Raw genomic sequence first — 24,870 nt, forward strand, 5'->3', positions numbered from 1 at the left:
TATTAATGATCCCATTAAGATGGAATTATCCCTATTTTACAAATGTGTCATCTAAAGCTTGGAGAAGTTGGTGAACTGGTAGAAAGAACACAAAATCAGAACACAGTCAGGTCTGACTGAGGCCAGAGTTCTTAATCGCTATGATTTTCCACTGTCTTCCCAAGAGGAACAAATTCTATAGCCCACAGGATAAAGAAGATATCCTTTTTTGTACAAACAGATTCAAACAGACGACAACTTAAGAATTCTCCTCACTCTCAAAACACTTTTTTTTTTTTCTCTCTCTCTCTTGCCAGGTAATTCTATATATTCTTAACAAAAATATCCTAACTTTAGTAACTCCAACTTAAGGTAGGGATTTATGTCTGATTCATTTCTTTCAAGTAAAAGTTTCCTAAACAAGGGTAGTTAGTTACATAGATGAACAGATAGCTGAGAGGCAGACAAATGGACAGGCAGAAATATGTGTGGATAAACTAACGCATAAATAGATAAATGACTCTGTATGTGGTATGTTATATCCTTCTTAACCAACTGGAAGGCCCTTGTGACTGGTTAGCTCATTTACATTTTTGTTTCTTTAAAGAAACATTTTCCTTTTTTTTTTTTTTTGGTTAAGGTATAATTCATAAAATTCACCAATTATAAAGATATAATTTTGTAAATGATTTTCATATGTTTGCCTAGAGGCATAGTCACCACACAATCCAGTTTGGGACACTGTCCTCACCATCTCCCAACCCCAAATCATCATCATTCTTAAGATCACACATCAGCAACTGAAAGGCTAACAAGTCATAAATCCTCAACTAATTCTGCACATTTCCGCATGCTTGTAAAGGATTTGTCTTTCTTATCTGATGTTTCTGAATACTATAGCATTTAAGATACTGATCCTTCCCTTCTTGGATATTTGTCTTCAGTTTTACCTATAGTCTCACTCTCAAATCCTCTAGTTATTAGCTAGTTGTCAACACAGTACAATGTATGTCACCCTCTATCTTAAATCAATGTCTTTATTTTCAGAATTAGTAGCTATAACTGGGTCATAGCACAAACACAAGTACACACACTGTTCTTTCACTTGATTATTTTTAATAATAGATACTAGAGTCTCTATAATTATTTCTTGTAATCAGAAGAAATGTTGTTACATTGAATCACATTGGCCCACAATCCGAAGACCATAACTACAAGCTGCTGAATTCTTGTAACATACCAAGCACAGAACTAAGCACATTACACATGAAATCCCCATGACCACCCTAAATACAACTATTATCCTCACAGTACAAATAAGGAAAACCTGACAGACTTCAAGTAACATGACAAGACTTTTCAAGATAACACATCCAGGAAAGGGGAGATTCAAGACCTGAGGTTCAAGTTCTCAGTATGAACACTAAGAAAAAAAATCCTTCTATGATTTAAATTCTTGGATGCAGAAACAACTATTACTGATTACTGAGTGATTCTTGTGGATATCAACCCTTCTCTAGCCTGTACACCTTTTTAAATGGGTCCATTTCACCCCCCACTTCAGTTTTTGCCAATTTATTCTTAGCAGAAACTGAGTCCAGACCAGTGTTTCTGCTAGATCTTGTCTGGCCTGTGGTTGAGAATGTTCACCCTCTCGAAGCAGTGATAAAGGATCACAGTCCCCTCTAGGATCACAGGAAGTAACAATGACTAGCATACCCCACTTACACATGATATATAATTACTGCCAATGGCCCTCCAACATTCCACCTGGATGTCATCATAAGCATCTCGTGGGTCACTCATATGAAACTGAACTCGAGATCTTACCTCCCAAATTCACATTCTCCAGGTTCTCCACACCAATATCCGGCATCTTTATCTACCCAAATGAAAAAAGTTGAGTCTTCTCCATATTCACTACATAAATAATGGGCCTTTCCAATTTCTATTCATTTCTTTATGGCTACCCCTTGAATATTTCTTTCATACAACAGCAACAACAAAAATGCACTCCAAACATTTATCAGCTTTCAGAGCATCCCACAAAAGGCCTTTTTAAAACATAAACTGAATAATGCCTTACTTCCCCAACAAAGGTTTCAACAGTTTTCCATTTTATTTCAGAAAAACACAAAAATCTTAACTCTGACATCAACAACAAACAAGGTTCTTTTTCTCTGTCAGCCCCTCCTACCATTTCAGACATTCTTTTATTTATTTATTTATTTATTTATTTTCAATTAGGACTTATTCTAGTTTCTTCCCCACCACAATCTGTCATGTAGCAGAAAAAGGCAAAGGGAATGTGGAATGCTGTCTGCTTGGAGATGAGTTTTCAGTACATTTTGACAGCATGGAAGAAATGTGCAAGGCAGGGTTGGGGAAGACAATTTGCCTCCGGATACTTGTGGATGTCCAACAGTTTTTGAAATGTCTAATGTTGTTGAACTGTCAGTTATATGAATATTCAATATTTATATTTATCATTCTGGCTTTTTTTTTAATTATAATCTGTTCAATTTTCCTCCATTTTATTGAAAATGGCTCCATTTCATTCTTTTTTAGGGTTATGTAGTATTTCCCAATACACCATTTGTTTTAATTCCTCTAACAGTCCAATCCCTCTCCTGTTTTAACATCTTTGCAAGCTTATTTCATCAACTCAGAACATGATCATTAATCCCTCTCACAATAATCTCTACTGCCTTCAATCCATCTTAAATATCTATTCAGATTAGACTTCCCTATTGCTCTAAATTAAGTCCCATTATTCTCTCACATATGATCTTATTCTTTCTTATAACAGTTATCACAGTTGACTATGTGTTTATTTCTTTATATATTGAATCTCTAACTCCCCATAAGAAGCTCACCTCTTCAAAGGAAATGATCATGCCTAAGGTAATAACTAACACTTACAGACACTCAATAAATATTTGTAAAGTTAATGAAAATTCTTCAAAATAAAGACTCCCTTAAAAATGAGGATAATGTGAAGTGGAAAGTCCAAACCAAGGCTCAGAAATATTAATTACTTTCCCTATGATTACACAACTATGTTAGGGATTAAACAGATATAGAACAAATATTATTCTAAGATCAGTGTCACTTCACCACACCAAATGACTATCCACTCAAGATTTTAATCAAGGAATGTTGCCCATGGCTTAGTGAGACCAGTATTCCATCAAACATTAGCTTTTCTAGGAGTTGACATCACTGGCATGTTTCCAAAAACAAAAAACCTTGTTTCTTTCTCCTGGTTACATACCATTATTACTGCCTGAGAACCAAAGCCAGAAGAAAAACAACCTATCACACAACATGGATGAGATACCAAAATAAGACCCATTTTAAACTTACACTGGAATAGTGAAAATGACCTCAGAAGACGGATAATCTTCTGAAATGAGGTTCCATGTTTTCAACAATCTCCTTAACTTTAGTTCCTAGGAAAGGTACCATTCATTCATTTGACAAATTTCTATTAACCACCTACCATGTGCAGAGGAACCATGATCGTAAATAGGAATATAAAGGCAAAAATCTGACAAATAGCATAAACTTGTCCTCACTTATCTTACACAGGATGACTGACACTGAGACTCTCCCTCTGATGGAGATGGGCAGGAGCTCCAGAGATATCACAGAGAAGAGTCCAAAGATAAGGATTTAAGAGAACTGAGGGTGGATGAGGTCCAGGACACAGTCAAGGAAATTAAGAGACAAATGGCAGCTCTCTAGTTGGGTGCAGTCTAACATATGGACCCCCCCCACTTCCGCCATGTCCCTCCCCTCTCCCCCCGTAGCCTTCAATTCAGAGTTCTGCTGCCAGTAAAAGATTGAAAACAGTTTGTTTTCTTTAAATTCATTACTCTAGCTTGAAGGCTCTTGCTAAGTGAAGTAAGTCCAAAGAAGAAAGGTAAATAGCCAATGGTATCACCTAGTCTTTGGAATCTAAAGTAACTAAATTTATAGTCAGATAAAGACAAGCTGAAAAACGAACCCTAAAGATCCTTATGAGAACTGGTGTCCTGGTGTCCTCCACAACCATGAAATAGAGAAGCCTGGGCCGTGAGCCTGAGATATCCTTTCATTACACATGGATAGAGGATCCCAAACATGTTAGACTAAACTTGGGATTCTCACAGTTTCTATCTTAGAAAGCAACCAGTTTCTTCACACACGTGAACATTTACAGGTCTTCCTATCCCAGGCTGCTTAGCCTTAGTTTTGGGTCTCCTCTCCTCTGAAGGCTCCCCTACCATACTGTGCATTTTCAGGGCCACAGACTCCCTAATACTGTTGTCATCTGGAGCTATCAATACTGCTTCCAGCCTTAATGACTGAAAAGCTAACCCTGCCTTTCCAGCATGGCTGCAGGGGTGTCAATCAGATTCCATACATCAATATGCAAAAAAAAGTCAGAATCCCACCTGCAAACTGGCAGCCCCTCTCTTTAAACAGTAATGACATTCTCAAAGTGACCCTTTGCAAGACTACTTTTCACCTGAAATTCCCTGAAATTCTCACGCTCAAACTATTTCAATCACAAATTCACCTAAAATGATGAGCAAGACTGGAAGGGAAAGTGCCATGTGACGCCAAGACCCTTTGGGAGGTTTTAATTGAATGGCATGAAAATCTCCAATAGTACAAATAATCTCAACTAATTTCAGCCTAGGCCAGATGACAAGGCAAGTGAGTATGAATTAAAATTACAGATAAACACATTGGGAACAGATGTCAGAAAGAACTTTTTCTCCAATACCACAAGTCTTAAACATGCAGAAAAACCCTCCAAAGTCATTGGCAACACTGAAGACACAATTAGAGTCAATTATGAGGGAATAAAACCCTGAGGAATGTGTTGAGAATCCCAAGCTGCTCCAAATGATTAGTGTTTTCCTGGAATAATCACGAGAACACATGGTCAAGATAGTTCATTTGATTCCTCCTTTTCACTGGAACGGGTAATACATGAGCAAACTTTTCTGTGGAACTACATTCCTGCTTTCCTTACTTCTTCCTATGTTGACTCACTACCCCTTCTTCACCTTATGGTCCCACACTTCACGTAGATGGCCTCCTCTTACAGCCATAATTTTCAGGTAATAATAAGTGCAAACAAATTTTATGTTGCTGGAACAAAATATCGTAGACACTGGAGAAACTTCAGTCATGGTTAACGCTTTTCCTGGTGGTACTTCTGGAGGCCAAGTCCTTGACCCTGGCCTCTCCTTGAACTATGTCTATCCTCTTGATTCTTTCTGTGCCTTTCCTAAGCAGCTGGTAGTCCTTTCCTCAGGGGCCATCGGGCCATCTGACCATCTGACCTTACTAATAACCTTGTGAGTTTAACAAGGCTGTCTGTCTGGTTTCCTCTAGAGGGCAAAGAGTTAGTTACATTATTTAGCATGACTCAAGATTTCAAAGGTAAAGTGTGCAAGCCCCAAGTCTGAGTAATTGTTCTCTTGATACAAGAAGTTCCTCGGTCAGTCAGAGTCACTAATTCTTAACTGTAAGGTCTTTGGCTTAATGTCCACCAAGAGAAAATCTCGGCAAAACTACAGTCTGTCATGTCTTTCTTTGAAAGTTGACAGGAATGAAGGGGAGCTATTTAGCAGGCATGACTCAGTTAAAAAAAAAAAAAAGTTTCTTACTTCAACCAACTAGCTCTAACTTGAGGAGACAAATTGTAATTCATCAAAATGGGTGCATATGGAACATTTAGAGCCTATTAGCTATTACTAACATTAATCATTTAAAGTCACTGACATAGAAATGATGCAGCCTACACAGTGGAAACATATTTTCATCTACTATGTCTCCTACATTAAAGAATCCGTTCACAAAATGCTGTCATTGTAACAAATGATATTTTTGACTAGTTGGAGAGCTATATGGATATTACATAATCAATCAATTAGGGTCAGAAAGCCCAAAAAAAAATCTCCTCTGTGTTTTTTCAAGTTCCCAGTCTGAGGTTCCTCTTAGGGTCTAGTGGATCCGTAATAAAAAACAAACCTTGGAAAACTTCAACTCTCCAAGCAGATATGAGCAAGATTTTGACTTAAGAGTTCTGAGGAAAGATAACTTCATAGGATAACGAATGAGTTGACATTCACAGTGGAGCAGGGAGAGATGATAAATATGCTAATTGAAGAGCCTTCCTTGCAGGTATTGAAAGAAACCACAGCCACTTCAGTAATCAATACTATCAAGGTGTCAGAGCATACAACCGAATCAGGGCACCCTGCTCATTCCTTAAATATGCATTGCAGGTCACTGGGGTCCCACCTCTCCACTCACTTGCTACCTGCCACAACCTCAATCCACAAAGCTCCTGGCTTTTCTATTCCTATGCAAGATAAAAAATGCTTTACATACAAATTGGGTGCTTCTCACCCTTTCATTACTTTCTGCTTTAGAGAGCTGAAGAGGTGCTGTGCATTAGAAGAGACCTACTAGACTTCCCAGACATGTAAGAACAGTAAGGAATAGTAATGGTCCAACCCCCACCTCCTGCTAGCGAGATTCCACCCAGGAAGCATGAATGCAGAAGAAAAAGGTAAAAGATGACTAGAAGTCAAGAGGGGGGTGAGGGGAGAAATTGGCCACAATATCATTAGAGACACTTGGGGGACAGAAATTGGAATTAGGAGGAAGGAGGAAAATTCATGGAAAATAGTTTGAGACAAGACTTGAGATCCACCTGGATTGATTTTGTGTTAATCATCATATAAATGCCAGGTATGCATGAAAGGGAATCACCCATGCCTAGATCAATTTGCTTTTCATTTTCCACTTGACTGAGGTACAGCACAGCCTACAGCACATACACAAGTGGGCTGCAGTTCCAGTTTCTCTGTAATGGAGCAACAGAGAAGTTGGCTTGGACAACAGTGACCCTGAAAGGGGCAGAAATAATGCTTCCTTTATCCCAGCATTTTAAGTGTGAAAAGGGAGTAAATGGGAAAACCCCAAGAGAACCCATGTACCCAATGGCTTCATTCAACTCACTGCCCCAGAAAGAAGCTCCCATCATGCGTTTTCTGAAGACATGCTTCAATTCTTATCAAAATATATTATCTAAGAGCATGGACAACTCTTTCTATTCTCACTCATAAAATCACCTCAAAAAAACAAACAAACAAACAAACAAATCCATCAAGTGCTCAATGAAGTAACTGGTATTGTCCTGATTGAGAAGCAAGGATAAGAAGAAAATCTTTCACTTCAGATTGGCCCCAGATACGATTTTATTTGTGAAGACTTATTCTTGTCTCTCAGCTTCCACGCAAAGCCAAATTAGGATTGGTTAAGGGTCACATGTTGCCAGCAATGGGCATCCTGTCTGAGTCAACTTTTCAGTAAATTAACACATCTGTCAGTGTCTTCATTGGTACAGAAATGCATGCATTCTGGAGAAGTGCTAGCAGAAGCAGAGGCACCTGGCCTATTGTAAAGTGAGTCAAAGCAATGAAATTCCTTGTGAATGTCTATGAGATAATCAATGACTCTGTTCTAATGAATCCATAAATCAGAAAGGATTTACATATGCCAAATGCCACCTGGAACCTCAACAAATAGCAACTGATAGATTTTGCATTAAATTATAAGACCTACCTAACAACCATGTCAGTTACCAATAAATGCATCCCTCTGAAAAGTCCAGTCAATCTTTTGGTCTTTCTAGAGCATCTCAGCTGCACATATGTTTATCTCCATGAAAGCAGATAAATCAAGGGAGGTACTCTGAGCATGCCACTGATTCTAAGAGCCACTTTTGGTGATCAACATACTAAAGCCTCCTAGGAATTTTACCAAAATAAACAGCTCATAACCAACCAGGGAGAAATCCGACTAAGCTGAATATACTCCATGATAAAATGCACAATGTTTTTATAGATCAGAAAGTGCTGGGGGAAGAGGGGAGTCAGCATATTATGAAGTGCCACCTATTTCTGTAAATAAAGTGCTCCTGGAACAAGAAACACCACTAGGGTCTCCCCTCCTTTTGCAATACAGTGAAATAGAGTTGCAACAGAAACCTCTGACCCGACAATGTTTAGAATATTTATTATCTGTGGCCCCTAATAGATATTTGCCAACCCCTCTACTAAAGAAAACATAGAAAACCAAAGTAAAATCTAAGGTTGCCTGAGATAACTATGTGTCTACATTCTTTAAAGGTAAATCAAGAAGAATTTAGCTCCTGGGCATTTGAAAGTGTGGAGAAAGCTCTGTGGTGGGTACACTTCCAAAATAATAGCTATGAATTTAGCTGAATCTGTTTTTTTGGTCTTTTTTTTTTTAAGATTTTGAATACATTTTAGTTTCTCCTAATGCATCTAAGTCTACCTGGGTGTGACTTATCAAAGAAAGTATGTAATATCTGAACTGGGGCTTGAAGAAACAAGAATAAATTTGGGGGAAAAGGGAAGCCACATAATTTTCCCAAAAGCAATTAGGTATTAGTTATTTGAATAATTCCTTCCTTGCAGAAAGTAAAAACAAATATAAATCTGTAAGAAAGGATTCACTGTCGGATATGGGAATTGTTCCATAAAAAGGGAGGTAAACAAAGTTTCTCCCTCTTTTTCTTGAGAAACATGTAATGATGATGACTAGGAGTATCCTACTGATCACTACTGCAGGCACTACCAGTACATTATTCTAGAAATTACCATTTGTTTTATAATTACATGTGCTAGACATGATGCAAGGCCCTATGCATTGTATCATTTCATCCACCTGCACAGCAATTCTTTGAAGTAGATACTACTCTTAACTTCATTCTACAACTGAGACTGTGACTGAGACAAGTAAAGAGGAATTGCCACTTTCTAAGCAAAGAGTTTTGGACCCTTGAAATTATCTTCACTCTTCATTAAACCATCACACACCCCAACACACCCACCCCCACCCCAAGCACAGCTCTCCACGACATACCAACTTACCTCTGCAGACACTGCAGCACTGGTTCTCTGGGAGGATGTGATCCTTTTCTGAGCAGTTCAAAGTAGGGCATGCTTCCGTTATTTTTACTAACACTCCACCCTGGAAGTCAAAAGGGAAATAAAAGTTCATATTGCTAGTCAACGATGCAAATGTATATATAATGCTTATTGTGAACAGCCTGCAGTGATAACAACCCACAATAAGTGACAATATTTCCAGGAATTCAACCAATAATAACAAATTTGCAGATTCAATTGAGATTCCTGGAAATAAAGGCAACTTTTCCTTTATGTATCAAAAGAGCCTTAATTTCTACAAGTGGTTTTTGAGTATCCTTTCTGTAACAGTGCTAGTAAATTTTTATTAAATAAGTATTGGGGAGAGAGTCTTAATTACAACACTTGATGATTTTTGTGGTAATAGTCCCCCAAAGGTGGCTGATTTTGAGCTATGAACATTACTATCATTGAACATAGGAAATTATGTGCTATGAATGATCATGAACATGAAATTTTCACTGGATCGCAGTGACTGTTAAGCTAAAGACAAATCAGATAACTTATTTGCCCATGAACAGCTCAGTTTGTGGAAAGGGAGGAAAAAAGAAACCATTTTTTTTTTAAAGATTTATTTATTTATGCTTACAGCACTGAGGTAAAGAAATTACCTCAGTGTGGTGTGTGAGAGGATCCACCAGAGACAGAGTGGGGAGCAGAACAGGCAGATCAACTGAAATACACTGCTGAGGGGAGCAGTGAGTGGGTCAGGAGAGGTCTGCCACACCATACAGGCCAGGCCCCTGACCGAGGATTGAACTCATGCTTCACTGGCTTCGGAGAGCTTCACAATGCGATGCTTTAACCCCTACGCCACCAGGGAGAGCCCAAAAGAAACCACGTTTTAAAACTGATTTTTTTTAATTTGTAAATGCAAATTTGTTCCTACATCATTGTTAATTTTTGGAGACAATGACAAACTTTGGAAGCAGACCATGGATATGAGGCATCCAGGAGGGGAGGGGCGAGGAGGAGAGGAGGTGAAAACAGGGAGGGGAAGAGCAAAAAAAGCATGGTGATGGACTCTGGGCACGTTGGTGGTGCCAACTGTGGTAACACTTAAAGGGAGAAAATACACACTGCCCGGACGGATGAATGGATCAAGAGCATGGGGCATGTGAACACAATGAAATACTACTCAGCAATCAGAAAAGATACTTATGTCATTGACAGAAACATGGATGAGTTGGAAGAGTTGATGTTAAGTCAGAAGAAAAAGAAATCTCTTATGCTAGGTAGCATAATAATACAGTACATGCCCTCCCTGGTGGCGCAGCGGGTTAAAGCACTGCACTGAGAAACTAAAGCCACTTCCGCATGAGTTCAATTCCCGCCTGCCCCGGAGGCGACCACATGGCGTAGCAGACCTCTCCTGACCCACCCGCTGCTCCCCTCTGCAGTGTACTTCATAGATCTGCCTGTTCTGCTCCCCACTCTGTGTCTGGTGAATACTCTCGCGGCCCCTGAGCCTCTGGCCTGTACCCCAGGTCTGTATGAACAAATAAATAAATCTTTAAAATAATAATAATACTAATAATACAGTACAAAAGGCCCTAAAATGTATCCTCTAGCAAAGACATTATCATGTGACATGAAATAATTATATTGTCCAGATGGGGAGAAATTATGCAGAAGGTGCCTCATGTAGGAAGTTTAAGAAATACAAAGAAGAGGCGCATCTGCTGGCAGAGGAAACAGAAAAGAGGCAAGGCAAACCGGTATGAGTAAGCTGAATGAGGGTGGCTTACACTAGTGCTGGATTCTCCCCTTGATATAAAGAAAATATTCAGCAGGTGAATCTTTATGACCTCTCTTCACCAAAGGTCCTTGATGTTGACATTACTAGCCTCTGTATGGAACTTTACTTTGAATTTTACAATGCATCGATGAATTACTATCAAAGTGCCTTATTTTATCTAAAACATTTCATTTTTTGTTCTCCCATACTTAACAGAACGTTTAAGTCAACCAAGAGCAAGCTTGAGAAAGCGTGTCCCAATGAAAGACAAAAGGAAATTCTCGAAGAGATGGGCCAACAGGCCAGCGCTGGACTGCCGAGAGGGCTGGGGGGTCCTGAGGTTTCCATCTCCCAGAGACTGACATTGCAGCGGTCCCGCTGTCATTTGATTTGGCAGCAAATCCCCTTCCATCAGTCATATCTCTTCTTAAAATGAGTATACACATAACTTTAAATGTCAAGTATTAATTTAATTTCCAAAAACTCATCTTCTGAATTATTTGCACCACAGCTGCCTGCTCTCCTTACTCATAATTTTCAACCCAGAAAATTCAGCCCTGTCTCTAGTATTCTTTTTCTCATGCGGCTTCGTTTCTTGCCCTTTGCTCTTCATTTCTAGCTCTATGCCTTGTCTTTCTCCAGACTCTCTGAACAATGACCCTAAGATCGTGTCTGTTGACCCTCAGCCCCTACTCTGCAGCTACCCTCCATCGTGAGCCCTCAATCCAGGCCACCCTGGGTAGCACCCAGCCTCAGGAGAGCAACCTTAAGGCGAGTGTGTCCGTGAGTTCTACTTAGTGCCTACCCCAGAGAACCAAAGCGCTTATTACAAAACAATAGAAGCGAATAGCCTTCCAATCAGCAGCAAATGCACAGGAAAACACAATGCTTAATTATTTCAAAGTACTGCCTTCACGTCTATCCATGATTATGAATGTGTTTTTTCTTTTTAACCTACTGCCTCCTAGTATAAGTAAGAGAGGTAGAAACTGAGAACTCTTTCAAAGCTTCTGCGCCCATGACCAGGTGCTGATGCTCTGCCCCCCCTAATTACCCAAAGGGAGGCTTGGGCATATCTGCCCAAGCCCAGAATCAGAAGTTACCTACAGTTCTACAACCACACCAGCACCCCAAGATGATTAGTGACAGCCACAGGAGAGTCTCAAGAAGAGACAATAGCTGGGTTATAATTCATGCTCCAAAACTCTCATGGGATCCGAGTCTGTCTGATTTTTCACCTACCAGTGAATCCTTATTCAGCTCCTCACCCTTCCCCAGCTTGCAGTTCTCCCTGCCCCTTTACTACTTTCTCCTGTGAGCACATCCTTAATAAATCACTTGTACTGAAATCCTTAGCTCAGGGTCTGCTTCTGGCAGAACCCAAACTAAGATGGTAAGATAAATTTCAGTCTTGCTGTCAAAAATCAAACTGTTAAAAGAGATTATCTCTAGGTAATCTGGAAATTCTGGAGCAATTTCTATGTTTTCCTTATATATTTTCCTCTTTTTATTTCCAGTTTTATTTGAGTATGTACTTGCTTTGCATAAAACCAAAATCAAATATGCTACCAAAGATTTTAAATAATCACCCATGAAGTGTTTTTAAAAGGACTTGCATGGACTGCTGATTAAATCAGTCAACGATTCTAATCAACCTTCAACAGAGTTCATGAGTAAGAAAAAAATTCCAAATTCTTTGAGACCAACCCCTTTGCGTGAATCTGAAAACAGTACCACTGTGATTATAGTGGCATAAATGTCACCAAATCCATTTAGCACTGTTGCATAATTAGCCACAAACCTTTACGCTATTTTCAGGACTATCTCTAGTAAGAAGTATATGATGATTAGCATTTTAAGAACTGATTGTGGTATATGTATGACCTCAGGAGTTCTGCAATGAGAGAATGTAATTCTTCCATCCTCTCTCATTAAGAGCAGCTGCCTCAGGCCCTCCCTGGTGGCGCAGCCGGTTAAAGCACAGCACTAAGAAGCTAAAGCCACTTCTGCATGAGTTCGATCCCCACCACCGGAGGTGATCCACATAGTGTGGCAGACCTATCCTGACCCACCCTACTTCATCAGTCAGCTTGTTCTGCTCCCCACTCTGTCTCTGGTGAATCCTCTCACTGCCCCTGCACCTCTAGCCTGTACCCCAGTTCTATATGCATAAATAAATAAATCTTAAAAAAAAAAAAAGAGCAGCTGCCTCCATGTCATTGGTCAAATATAAACAATGTCAAGTTACTTACTAATCACTGTGTTTCATCATGCACTTCAGTTCATATATAAAACTTCAGTCAAAAAATTGTTTCTAGTCAAAAGGAACATTGTAAGGTAGCAATAATTGGACAAAATTGAACAAGACTGTCAGGGAAGTTTATTCACAGCGATTGAAAAAAAAAATTATGCTAACTTCTGTAGACTCTTAGTAGAAAAATTTGAAATGATTTTTTTTTCCCTCATCTCATAGGGGTTACTGAAGTTCTACCATGATGTCAGGAAAATAGAAATGGATATATCTTAGGCAGCCTTTTGTCAGCTCAGGATCTTTGTTGAAACCATAGAACATAGATTACTTGAGTAGTTATTTGCGCAGTTCTCCCAAGGACAGGAGTTACTTAGCACCTCTGTGGATGCCTGGGAAAGAAGTGAATTCAGTTCACCCAGCAGGTGTGAGAGAACATGAGGGCTCACAACTTGAGAAAGGCTCTCCAGGAAAACACTGCAGCTCTCTCATCCCTTCATGCTGTCTCCCTTATGACAGCACCCATGATGTGCTCCAAACTTTTTTATGGTCTTTTATAAATGCTACCTTTTCTCAAGGGAATCAATGAGCTGTATCCTGACCCATTCAGAAAGAATTATTACCAAATGAGACTGAAACCATTTGGAGTGGCACAGAGTGTCCAAGAGAGGAGCTTGTTGAGTCGATCACATAGATGCAAACCCGAGTTAGCTGACAGCCATGTGACTTTGCTTTCTGGGTCCCCAATTTCCTCATGTGTAAATGGAGGTGATGGTATTAACATCATAGGGTTGTAAAGAGATTCGCAGGAGATAATGTTTTTAAAATGTTTTTAAAATGTTTTCAGTAGTGCTATAAAATGCTCCATCAGTGCTAAATATCATCAATACACACAGTGACCATCTATTAAATAAGTGTTAAGTGAAATTCATGACTTACTAAGAGGATGACATCTACATGCATTCTCAAACACATGCATACATGTACACACACACAACCCTCCTTTGAACAAAGAGAACCCTGTCTGCCCATCTTTGTAGGTTGTGAAGATAAAACAAGAATAATGAAAGATGAACCCAAGAGTGAAGAGCCCCTCAAATGTGGCAGCAAGAGGTAAGTGCTACCCCCAACAAACTGGCATTTATACCCAGGTCCCTATCTTCATTGATCAATCAGCATCTGCCTTGACCCTCTCTGGTCATAACATAAATGCGACCCTTGCTTGAAGTCCCACAACTTCTATTCAAAAGATCAAAGTTGTCAGAGGTGATGACAATAGCAGCAAATGGCATCAGCAGCAGCAGGAGTGAAATTCCCTTTAGTCATTCCCAGCTTCCCCTGAGACAGGGGGTAAGCGAGGATTTTAAAATCCAAGTTACTCCCTATCTTGTCTTCTATGTAGGAAGGACAAGTGGAGCCATGTTAAATGGCAAGAGTAGCTCATGTTTAGTTTCTAAAGGACTTACTTTGTGCCACGCACTACATTCTCCAGATGTTCATCCACATCCCTAGATGGTACTGTGGGGGCCCTGGGTTAGAGGCTACCAGGCGGGCTGTCCCCGCCAGGCTTGGCTACGCAGACAATCATAGCACTGTCACTGTCACACCATCCCACCTCTACAGCTCTCTCATCCCTGCATGCTCTCTCCCCCTTAGCACAGCACCTGCCCACACAGGCTGCACACTGCGTAACGACCGGGCCACCTGGACCCATGCCATCTGGCATTCCCAAGTGGCATCCAGGAAAAAGACTGAGAAAGACAATAAAGAAGTTCAACTGTTGAAGAGCCCCTCAAGTGTGTTACACTCCAGGGAGTATCTCCTGGATGCATTCTGGCAAATGAGGGACATGACAGTAACGAGCCTTCCTGGATAGGATTCAGGCTCTCTTATTGGCAACTCCAGAAGGGCTCCTGCAAAATCGAAGCGCCACATTCTCCTCTATCTTGAAACAGCATTCTTTTATTTTCCCCAGAGATGTGATGAAAAGCAATGAAATAAGAACGTATGTGTAGGTGCAAGCAAGCACTTGCAAAGAAGGTCTATTCTGAGACAGAGATTCCCGTGAACCTGTTTGCCGAACAGCCGACAAAACCAGCTGTGCTCTTTGCAGGCTGTGGCCGTTACAACACATCACCTTTACTTGCTTTTTTTTTTTTACTTACTCCTTTCCTTATCTGTGTCTCTCACCCTTGCTTCCCGAGGATGGCGCCTCGGCGCCTCACCCACACTACATCCCCAGCTTTGTTTGAGTAAACCTCCATGGAGAGAGAGGCCCTCCCAGAACACACATCCCCAGCCCAAAGCTCTATCCCTTCAAATTGTTTTCTATTTTTTTAACTATTTATTGATTTATGCATACAGAACTGGGGTACAGGCCAGAGGTGCAGGGGTGGTGAGAGGCTTCCCCCACAGAGTGGGGAGCAGAACAGGCAGATCGACAAAGTACACTGCTGAGGAGAGCAGCGGCGGGTCAGGAGAGGTCTGCCACGCCACGTGGTCACCTCCGGGGCAGGAAGGGATCAAACTCATGCTGAAGTGACTTTAGTTTCTTAGTGCTGAGCTTTAACCCGCTGCGCAACCAGGGAGGGCCTTGCTTTCTATGTTTTATAGATTGCAATTTCATACTGCCTGCATCCCCTGCTAGACTAGACCACAAGTTCCATAAAGGCAGTGACTTTGCTCCACTGTTGTAGATCCAGAGTCCAGCACAGTGCTGGTCTGCAGCAGTTGCTAACTGCATGTTTATTGAGGGACTACTGAACAAGGTCATGGCTGCATGCATCTCATTTCAAAGAATGCTTGGGAGAAGGCAGGCAGCACACAGAGGCATTTTCTATCATTCTATCAGAAAACTGTAAGTCAAGCCATTCACAGCTGACGCTGCAGAAAATTTCCCCAACACCAGCTCAAAACCTGTTCCACGGCCACTGCGAACCCCACCCCCAACTCCCAGTAGCTTCTAGCTCCCCAGCCCTTCTAACACTCTTATTTTCAGAGTGTTTCCTAAGGTTACCTGACCACACTGACCATAAGCTAACAGCACAATGACAATGAGCAAGACCTCCATGTTCTAGACTCTAGCCCACCAGAGCCCTACCCTCAGGGACCCACTCAGACCAACACTCAGATCAACACCCAATTGAGATAAAGAGACCGCCCATATAGCTGTCTCCTTATCCCCAGAAGGAACAGGAATCATAGGACTGATACTTACTCGGCATTCCCGACAGCTCTTGGTTAAAATCCGCTGGCCTTCTGCAAGGACTTTTCCTCCATAGATACATTTGGCTGTAATAAAACAGAAAAGTGAGTCAGAGAGTCATGCTAGGCAACAAAATGACCTCAGAGGCACCATTCAAAGCCAACAAATCCCACAACATAAATGCGCTGATTTGAGCAATACAAATCTCTTTGTCTAGATAAGACACAGGAATAGTGTGGGGCTAACTGTTGGATCCCCAGTCAGGCCATCATGGTGATTATGTGTCAGGGCCTTCACAGACAGGATACACCTACTTCACACTGCAGTTGCAAAGGAACTAGAGAACGAAATGATGTGATTAGAGGTTAAAAGAAAGAAGAAGCAGTATCACCACCATGGAGTACAAGAGCAATAGCTCTGAATCAGACTTTCAGCCATAAAATGAATGAGTGGGTGAAGGGGCCTGATCCATTTCATATATTAAAACCTCAGTCACGACACAGAAGGACGCCATTCATTTCCTGGAGTATAGCTGTCCCCAGATATGACTTTCATCCGGGCCATCATCATCCCTCCTCTGCAGTACATCAGCCAGTCCGAGCTTGTCTCCTAGGACCTGGTCTCAGCCTCATCCAGTCCTTTGTTCAAGTATAAGCAGGAGTGCCTGCTTGAAAATCATTACAGGTCACCAGTGTCCACGGAGTATATATAGTCCAAAATGCTATATTCAGCATACAGGCAGCTCCTCACCCCTCAAACTTCAACACTCAGCAGATCCTATAATGTTTGTGCGGCACCCCCCACCCCAACCCCGACATACTGACACCTCCACAGTGCTCTGTGGAGCATGCTCTCTCTTCTAGAGTTTGCACACACTGTTCTCCTGGAATGCTCAGCCTCACCCACGGGTGTCCTTCCATCCTATAAATCCATCAGCTTCAACTGAAGCCTGTCCGCCCAGGAAATCATGCTTGACCTTTTATCCTGGCTAACTGTTCTCACTTTGTGCTCCTCTTGCGCTCTGACCCTAATCCTAATAGAACACACGACATTATTTGACCTCAATTGACCATTTATTTTTTGAAGTTGGTTCATTTTTAAATGAAGTATTTTTTTTCCTTATATCATTCTTATTGTTTGAATCATATAAGGTTTCTCCAGTCGTGTGCGCTCACTATAGTTCTCCCACCACCAAAGCACCCAGTCCCTCACCCTATCAGTTACCCAAGTCATTATCCATTTCCCCTGCTAACTGCAATCTACATCAGGGTGGAGACTGCACAATTCATAATTTTGTCTATAGCTCCAAGCACATGCATCTCTGGGCTCATTATTAATAACAACAAATTAAACTTTCAGAGTCTATAATTGATAGAAAAAATAAACAGTTGAATTTCCCAGTTCAAAATAAAGATTTCTTTCTGCTATTTAACACCATGTCAATCATTAAAAGAAGAGATCAAAGGTTTCAGAACAAAAACAGCAAAAGCAACAACAAAGCAGAGACTGGGTATTTTCAAGACAGGCCCCTTTCTCCCTTCCTTGAGTAAAAACATCCCAATCATATTTTATGCCTCACTTTTATGCCTAGGTAAACCTGTGGACTGTGACTCATTGTGGATGATGATGTGGATTCTCCAATTCACTTGCATGAGAAACCGTATCCCCTGGAATTCCTGCCTTAGGAACTCCCACACGCCCAAAGTCAGCTGCCAACTGGGTGGGATGGCTCCCTCCAGAGAGACAAGGCTGCTAAATGCACTGCTGTCAACCCTGCCATCTGTTTCTTGGCCCAGGCTGGGAAGGAAAGAAATCGGTTTTCCTTTCCCACTGTGCCCCTTGCCACCGCCCACAGTGAAATGATCACATCTGTTACCGTGTCTTAAGATATTTGCTGCTTCCTCTGATAGACTCATCCCAGAACTCCCATCTGGGGAGAGAAATGCCTCCCTGTTTCCATTCATACCACACAGGGGGACACCTCCAGCCCTCAAATCCACCAGGAGGCAGTACAACTAAATGTCCACTGGAAGTTATGCCCTTACCTAGCAGGAAGCTTTGGGGGCTGAGAATGGTGTCAACATGATGCTCCACAACGTGGCGCTCCACGTGTCCCTGGTGCGGGACATGTCTGTGGCTAGGACATCCAGTAAGCCAGTAACATTATCTGAGCAAAAGGTTTCAGGATCAGCACTGCATGCAAGTCCCAAGAACTTCCCTGCTTTTCCTCCCCACCCCACTTTTCTGACAGGGGCCCCTCCTTCCCTGCCACTGTCCTCCACAAGCTTAACATCCATCCTCATTATCCAACCTCTTGATCTACAGCCAAAAGGCTTATTTTTGATGTCTGAGGAAATTCAGGCAGAAGGTGGGTCAAACTCCAGTGCCTTTGGCTAAGGCATTTGGGATCCCCTTCCAACAGCTTTCAGAACAAGTAGAAATGTAAATGAATACCTGAAGCCCTTCAGATCACACTGGGGACATGCAAACGAGACTGCTTCACAGTGCCCGACCATGAAATTGAAACCCAGCACCAACACACATCAGCTCACACTTTTCCATCATGTCAGACACCGATGTACTGGGGATTCAGAGAAATAGTTATACAGTTGGATCTTTCTGCACCACAGACGCCTGGTCCTTCAAATGTGAGGCGCATTTCCTAATGTGATACCTAGACACTGTCATCACATGGGTGCACCCCAAATGAACAACTCTGATCAGACGAGGCACCCATCTGCAGCAGACATGAAGTTGCTCCATGTGTATCTAGGTATTTGTCACACACACACACACACACTCCAGCCACCCCCTGGCACTCAACAGCTTATATCCAAATCGGCACTCTGTAGAACACTCCCAAGGAGACTGGCAAATGACAAAGGCTGAACACCCGAATACCCTCAGTGAACTCACTCAGTTAAGACACTGCTTACCAAGTGAGATGCCTGCCTCAATTGGGGGGAACTCCAGCATCTCCAGCCCTCACATGTAAATAGAATATGTCACTCTCAGAATTACTTCTTCCGCCTGCTTGTTTCTGTTCATCATACTACGAGTCTCCCATAAACTCTTGTTCGAAACCTGGCAACTTCTTGCAGGCACTATCCCCAATTCATCTCTCATGCAACAGATATATTATGTGTGTGTGTGCGTACACGTGCGTGTGTGATGGAATAGCTACCTTCCAGGTCTTTTGCCTATCACTCACTCAACCCTTCCTTACTACCTGCTCCACTACTTCCCCCTGGATATGCCAAACCTTATGCTGACGCAAGTGCTCCCAAAACATTGCACTTTGCCAAGAGGCCCTTGCCTTGCTTCTGCCATCAACCTGCTTTAAAATCACGTTTTTTGAGTACCAAAGCCAACGCTGCATTAATTCCCATGATTTTCACATGCAATTCTCTGGTAGGTATGCTCTATTCATTTTACCCATGTGGCAAGCTGCTATTATTTGTCAATACTTGGCTCAGCTATAACTTTCCTTATGCAGCTTCCTAACATACATGCACAAATGTCTGATAAAGTTAGTCATGATTTTCTATGCACTACGACTTTTTCTTGTGGTGTGCATGTTATAAAACTAGGTTATAACAAGACAGTGCATGTATATTTCTGGTCAGCAAGGTGCAGAGGAGACAGAGTAAGCCCTGGAGTTAGACTGCTGGGTTTTGGTTGGGTTCCACCAAGGCTAAGAGGCCTTGGACAAGTCATTTCTCCTCTTGTGCTCCACCTCCTCACTTACCAAACAGGGGTAATGATGGGGCCTCTGTTTGGGTTGTTGTAAGAATTAAATAAATATGCAAGTAGGCCCATAGTGCCCTCAGTAAGGACACTGTTTGGAGCAAAACCTCAGTAAGGGATGTCTGAATACATTTAGTGGAAAATCATCATCATCATCCAGCTCAACCCAACTCTCCAGCCTTACCTCCATTTCTCACCTACAAAATCCCTACACTGTAGCCAACAGACTACCTGTCTTTCCCTCTGCCACCTCCAATTTACAGAGCTGCATTACACAGCTGAAGATTCTCTTCATTCTCCTTGCTCTCTCCCATTTCTGGAAATTCTCAAATATGGCTACCAAAATAATAAAGACTCCAAGACACCACTGTTTGGGAACTCAGATTTAGTCAGTCAGAAATGAACCAGAGGAGTCTCTGGTTTAAATTCACTAAGTGGTTCTACTCTGGCGTTAAGTATCTTGTATCTCTGGAACGTAATAGACACCCAGCAAACATTTGAAAGATGAAACTCCTCCCCGTCTTCCGAGACCACCATGCCCATAGCTAAGGAATATGGAAGGCTCTCCTGAGTTTTCCCTTATGTCTCACCAATAGAGGAGCATGCTTGTATCAGGACCTGCTATCTCCACTTTGTGCAAGTGCCTTGTACTTAGGGTTGGCTTAATATTGGGTCATTTGATTCAAACAGGACAAAGTGCTCTTCTCATGCAATGGAAGGACGCATAGACACTTAGGTCAAGTTCATTCCTATTTCCAAACAGGTACCCTGAACTCCTAACAAATGAATAACTTCAGAGTCAGCAGAGAAAGCAACTTGCTTTTATTGGTCAGCTCCCAACACAGATCTGTACCTTCCTGAGAATCCCTAGAATAGTGCCCCACTCAACCCCAGAGTAGGTTAGGAAATTGTATGTACAAGGGAAAGTCAAAATAAGTGTTCCATCTTCTGTTGAGAAGACATCTGAGTAATCTGGAAATTCTACCAACTGGGTTAGAAATCTGTCAATCATTTCATTTCCTCCATCCCACAACTCAATCAGTCACACCGAGCTTCTAGAAGGCTAGCAACAGTTAGCTTGGCTCCGTGTCTCAGGAAGCATGCCAGGCCCACTACTGGTGTCTCCCCAACCCTCCACCAGCCATCTATCAGCTCCAGCAGTAACCCAGCCACATGTCTGACACTGCACTTACCAAAGCACTAAATCTTAATATAACATATAATAATGATAATAATAATATGCCATTATTCTGGACATTGTCAATCATGTCTCTAACTTATGAGTCCTCTGAAGCAGAGGGGGCACTTATATACCTATTCCATGAACCTGTATTTAGTGAACTGCCTAATTCATGTTTCTATTAATAACTAGTAAAAAGTAAAAACCCCTAGGCCAGAGGTTTTCAGACTTTAATTACCAGAACTGTCTTGCGATTTAATTTTTTGTTTGTTTAGTGATCAGTTTATTTTTATTATCACCTCCTTGAACTATAAACTAGCACACTGTCAATCAAAACTAGTGAGAAAATAAGTGCTAATTTGCTATAAATTCCAAAAGCAAAAAATGCATGGATGTTTTAGACAGCCAGGGTGTCAGGGGTTAACGGGGTACCTTTCTGAAATACTTAAAATTCAAAACTCTCCAAGAAATTGAATAAAAGAAAGAATAATGATCCCACACACTTCAAATTGGCATGAATCAGGGGTCTTGGAAATGTCAATCTACTGTGCCACTAATTCTACTCTAGAGAATTCAAACTTAATATAAAAGACAAAAATGTTGTTTCTATACCAAACATGTTTTGAAGGGTAATTTGTAGTAGTGAAAGTGGGAAACAACCCAGATTATCTAACAATGAAGGGATGGTGCAATAACATGCAATAGCTAAGCAATAGGGCTCCATGAAGCTCATTAGAATGAGGTTTATTTAGCGGCTTATAATTATTATTATTATCATTATTATTATTATTATTATTATCGTTATTATTATAGTAGTACATGTGAGTGACAACAGCAAGTCAACAAAGTATGGTAAAATTTATCAGGACAGTATGATCTTAACTGTACACAAAGTATAAATTTAAGGACCCTTCCTGGTGGCACAGCGGGTTAAAGCATATCACTAAGAAGCTAAAGCCACATCAGCATGAGTTCGATCCCTGGCCCCGGAGGTGACCCACATGGTGCAGCAGACCTCTCCTGTCTCACCTACTGCTCCCCTCAGCAGTGTACTTCATCAGTTGACCTGTTCTGCTCCCCACTCTGTCTCTGATGAATCTTCTCACCACCCCTGCACCTATGGCCTGTACCCCAGTTCTGTATGCATAAATAAATAAATCTTTTTTAAAAAGGTATAAATTTAAAAATGAAAACTACTAAAATGTCAAGCGTGGTTGTTTCTAAGTGGTGGTATATCCAAGGCTGGTGGCCTTCTCTGTGCTTTCTAATATTATACTGTAATCCCAATGCTTTTAGATTTAGAAACAAATCAAAAGGTTAAAACAAAGCACAGTTGGTGAACTCATTTACTTCCTTATACAAAAGACAACTTCCAAGTGACACGATTCACAGATCTCAACAGGATTTAAATAGTGGGTTGAAATATTTCATATTTTTAGAACAAATTCCCAATTGTTTTCAAGCTTTTTTGCTGACTGCTATGTCAAGATTGGGAAATACAATCTATACCTACTTAAAACTCTGGAATCAAAGGATAATCTCAATATGTGAATACTTCATCTACACTGGTAGACATGACTTCCAAAATCGCTTAGGATAGCAACAAGAGAGACAAGAGAGCCTCTCTTTTTAGATCAACCCGTGCTTTTCCTCAGAGTAATGGAAGCATTGAGGCAACTGTAAAAGGGTTTTAAGTTCGTTTTGAAAGGGTTATTAGAGATTTAGACTGGGGTGACCAGACTAGCACTCCCCATTTCCACAGTCAGATTAGGTTATACTATACTTGAAAAAAACCTAGCCCACTGTCTGCTCCAAATCTAATGATGTTAGTGTGTTTTGTAGAGAAATATCTTGAAAATTATCCTTAGGATTCTACCCTTTAACCTAACACTCCTTTTCTATAGACCATATGATCTGATGAAACCGCATGGGCTCAGATAAAATTAGTTCTAGATCTCACCTCTGCCACTCACAGCCCTGTAAACTTGGTAAGTCATGTTCCCTAAACTTTCCTAAGTTTAAGCTTCCTAAAATTAAGGATAGTAATAACACCCACCTAAAGGACTGTGGTGAGGATGCCATAAGTTCATAGGATTAAAGCATCCAGCACAGTAATGTATTGTACAATAAGTCATAGCTTGCTCTTACTCCTTATCTCAATGATCATTTAGCAGTTTCACTTGAAATACTGCCCGTTACAATAGAGAGGAAAGACTTTTTAAATCATTAAGTAACAAGCCAACTCTGAAGGAAATTGGTTCAGTATCTTAACTTCATTTCACCCCCAAATTCCTAATGAAGCTTTCTTAATAACAGGAAATGTGGTCAAGACTTTAGGAAGCCAAAACACAGAATTTGGCCCTTAATTTGAATGATTTAATGAACAGGAACAAGATACAGAACTTTGACATCAGGTTCATCCCACCAGCACCAGCTGATTTGACCCTAAACAAGTGACTCAATTTCTGTGAAGACCATTTCACCTCCTAGTGAATTTACTATTTCCCACATTTACTATTGATGGGAGAATATTTTTCATGTGAAGATTCTTCCACATCACACATGATTAAAATACAGCAGCATTTATCACACCTTTAATATCACATCAGCAGCTGGGGCTTCTTCTTATTAAAATGAGTCAGCAGAGACCTGAAAAACGGGAGAGAGAAACTTCCAAGCGCAGAGGGTCACTCTGCCCCTCCGGCCATACTTACGTCGGCAGACCTTGCAGCACTGGCCAGCAATGTGCACGGGGAGGGAGTCTGGGGAGCACTTGAGAGGGGGGCAGGACATCCTTCGGCATTCCACAGTGCCACTCTGAGAAAGGACAGAAAAGCAATCTCAGAAATTCCCTCTGTGAAAAAAGCTCACATGCCATCCCAGAAACCTCATTAGGGAACCAGAAGCAGTGTGAGGAATTCCCGGTCTGCTCCAGAACAATGAATAAAGTGTTTTCCCCAGCCCAAACGAACCCAGGCCACCTCAATTACTTTTCTGATCTACATCACTGACTTCATTCCACCTACCCATGCAGGCTAAGTAGATTAGGCAGAAAACAAAAAGTCTATTTTTACAGGAACATAAATAACACCTCTTGCAGACCCTGTCAATCACTGCTGAGGTTCTAACAAACCACCTTGTATTTTTCTGTACAAACAATGGCATTCTTCTGATATTTATCAAATAATTTCAACAGCACAGAGTTTACATACCAATGGTTTACATACCAATGATGTGAGGCAGATGATGGACACCATGCAAAACACAATCATACCTAGAAACTAGCTAAACTCCCTTTTAAAAAATTATTCTAGTCCCTTCTCTCTTATGCACCAAGCTCCAAACTTCAAATCGTCAAGCTCCTTAATAATATTTAAAAAATCATATCAGAGTATGTTGTCCATGGAGAGCAAGTTTCCGTACGCAAGTATTTATATGTGAAGTGACACTTTTCAAGCTTCAACGTCTCAGATTATCAACTGAGCACGTAAGTAAAAGGTAATACCTGGAGTCAACCTTATATATTTAAAGGTCGGATGAGCTAATCAGCACTAATCGCTGAAGCGGCCCCGTAAGGCTGGCTGTCTCTTTCCGAAAGGCTTACTTTGCAGGTGCAGTTCTTGCACTGGTCGCCGTCCACCCAGGAGTCCTGGTCTCTGTAGAGCAAGCCACTAACTTGACAGGTCTTCTCACAGTGACAGTTTTCCAATTGACTAAGTCTGGTCTCTGCATAATTGAGCTGCAAACAAA

At 41.2% G+C, this 24,870-nt stretch overlaps 1 protein-coding gene across 2 annotated transcripts in view; it reads right to left on the reverse strand.

The window, feature by feature from the left end:
• Positions 1 to 24,870, reverse strand: part of NELL1 (NEL-like 1 (chicken)) — a 690,112-nt gene that overhangs the window by 502,459 nt on the left and 162,783 nt on the right. For both annotated transcript variants that reach the window (XM_004682976.2, XM_004682975.2), the window contains exons 8-11: positions 24,725 to 24,859; positions 23,835 to 23,937; positions 16,206 to 16,279; positions 8,946 to 9,045 (exon numbers count right to left, since the gene is read on the reverse strand). In XM_004682976.2, the coding sequence (XP_004683033.1) occupies positions 8,946 to 9,045; positions 16,206 to 16,279; positions 23,835 to 23,937; positions 24,725 to 24,859 (412 nt within the window). The remainder of the gene's footprint in view (positions 1 to 8,945; positions 9,046 to 16,205; positions 16,280 to 23,834; positions 23,938 to 24,724; positions 24,860 to 24,870) is intronic.

The sequence above is a fragment of the Condylura cristata genome, unplaced genomic scaffold (genome assembly GCF_000260355.1).
Source record: "Condylura cristata isolate star-nosed mole 26May11 unplaced genomic scaffold, ConCri1.0 scaffold00015, whole genome shotgun sequence".
In the NCBI taxonomy this organism is placed as follows: domain Eukaryota; kingdom Metazoa; phylum Chordata; class Mammalia; order Eulipotyphla; family Talpidae; genus Condylura; species Condylura cristata.